This window comes from Cystoisospora suis, assembly GCF_002600585.1.
Source record: "Cystoisospora suis strain Wien I chromosome Unknown contig_2651, whole genome shotgun sequence".
Taxonomy (NCBI): domain Eukaryota; phylum Apicomplexa; class Conoidasida; order Eucoccidiorida; family Sarcocystidae; genus Cystoisospora; species Cystoisospora suis.
In genome coordinates, this window is record NW_027155449.1 from 1 (window position 1) to 477 (window position 477).

Here is a 477-nt window from a genome sequence, read left to right on the forward strand (position 1 = left end):
ACCTCGCTATCGCCAGAGAGACAGAAATGAGCTTTTAGATGTGAATCTACTCCTACTACACATAAGTAAGCGCATGCAACTTGTCAGCCTCCTTGATCTTCTTTCTTCTTCTTGTATGTTTTCGTTCTTACCAGAAAGGCATAGGAAGTTGGGGCGTTCTCCCAGGGCATTGAAGAAATCGACTGTTGAGAGTATCGTCAGAGCACCCGAGCTTTTCGACAAGAACGAGAAGAGCCGCTTCCGTTGGCTCGCCTAATCTTGTGAACTTTGTCCCATCTGTCCCCGGGGGAATCTCCAGTTGCGCTTCATTGCATAACGTGGCGCATCTGCAGAACCACTGCAGGCTATAGTCATTCTCTTTGATATGCTGGAATGCACGGTGATGGCCGCTAAAGGACGAAGAGGAAGAGAAACTACTGGGCGGGCTAGGAATAGCAGTAGCAGGACTACCACTTCCTCCTCCTCCTCCGGGTGTAC

The 477-nt window shown here is 49.7% G+C and overlaps 1 protein-coding gene across 1 annotated transcript; it reads right to left on the minus strand.

Annotated features, from left to right (window-relative positions):
* Positions 1–131: 131 nt before the first annotated feature.
* Positions 132–477, minus strand: CSUI_005476 (calcium-transporting; the record flags this gene model as incomplete). The annotated part of the gene is made up of 1 exon (XM_068065652.1): positions 132–477. A coding segment is annotated over one exon (342 nt), but the record flags the coding sequence as incomplete, so codon positions are not given.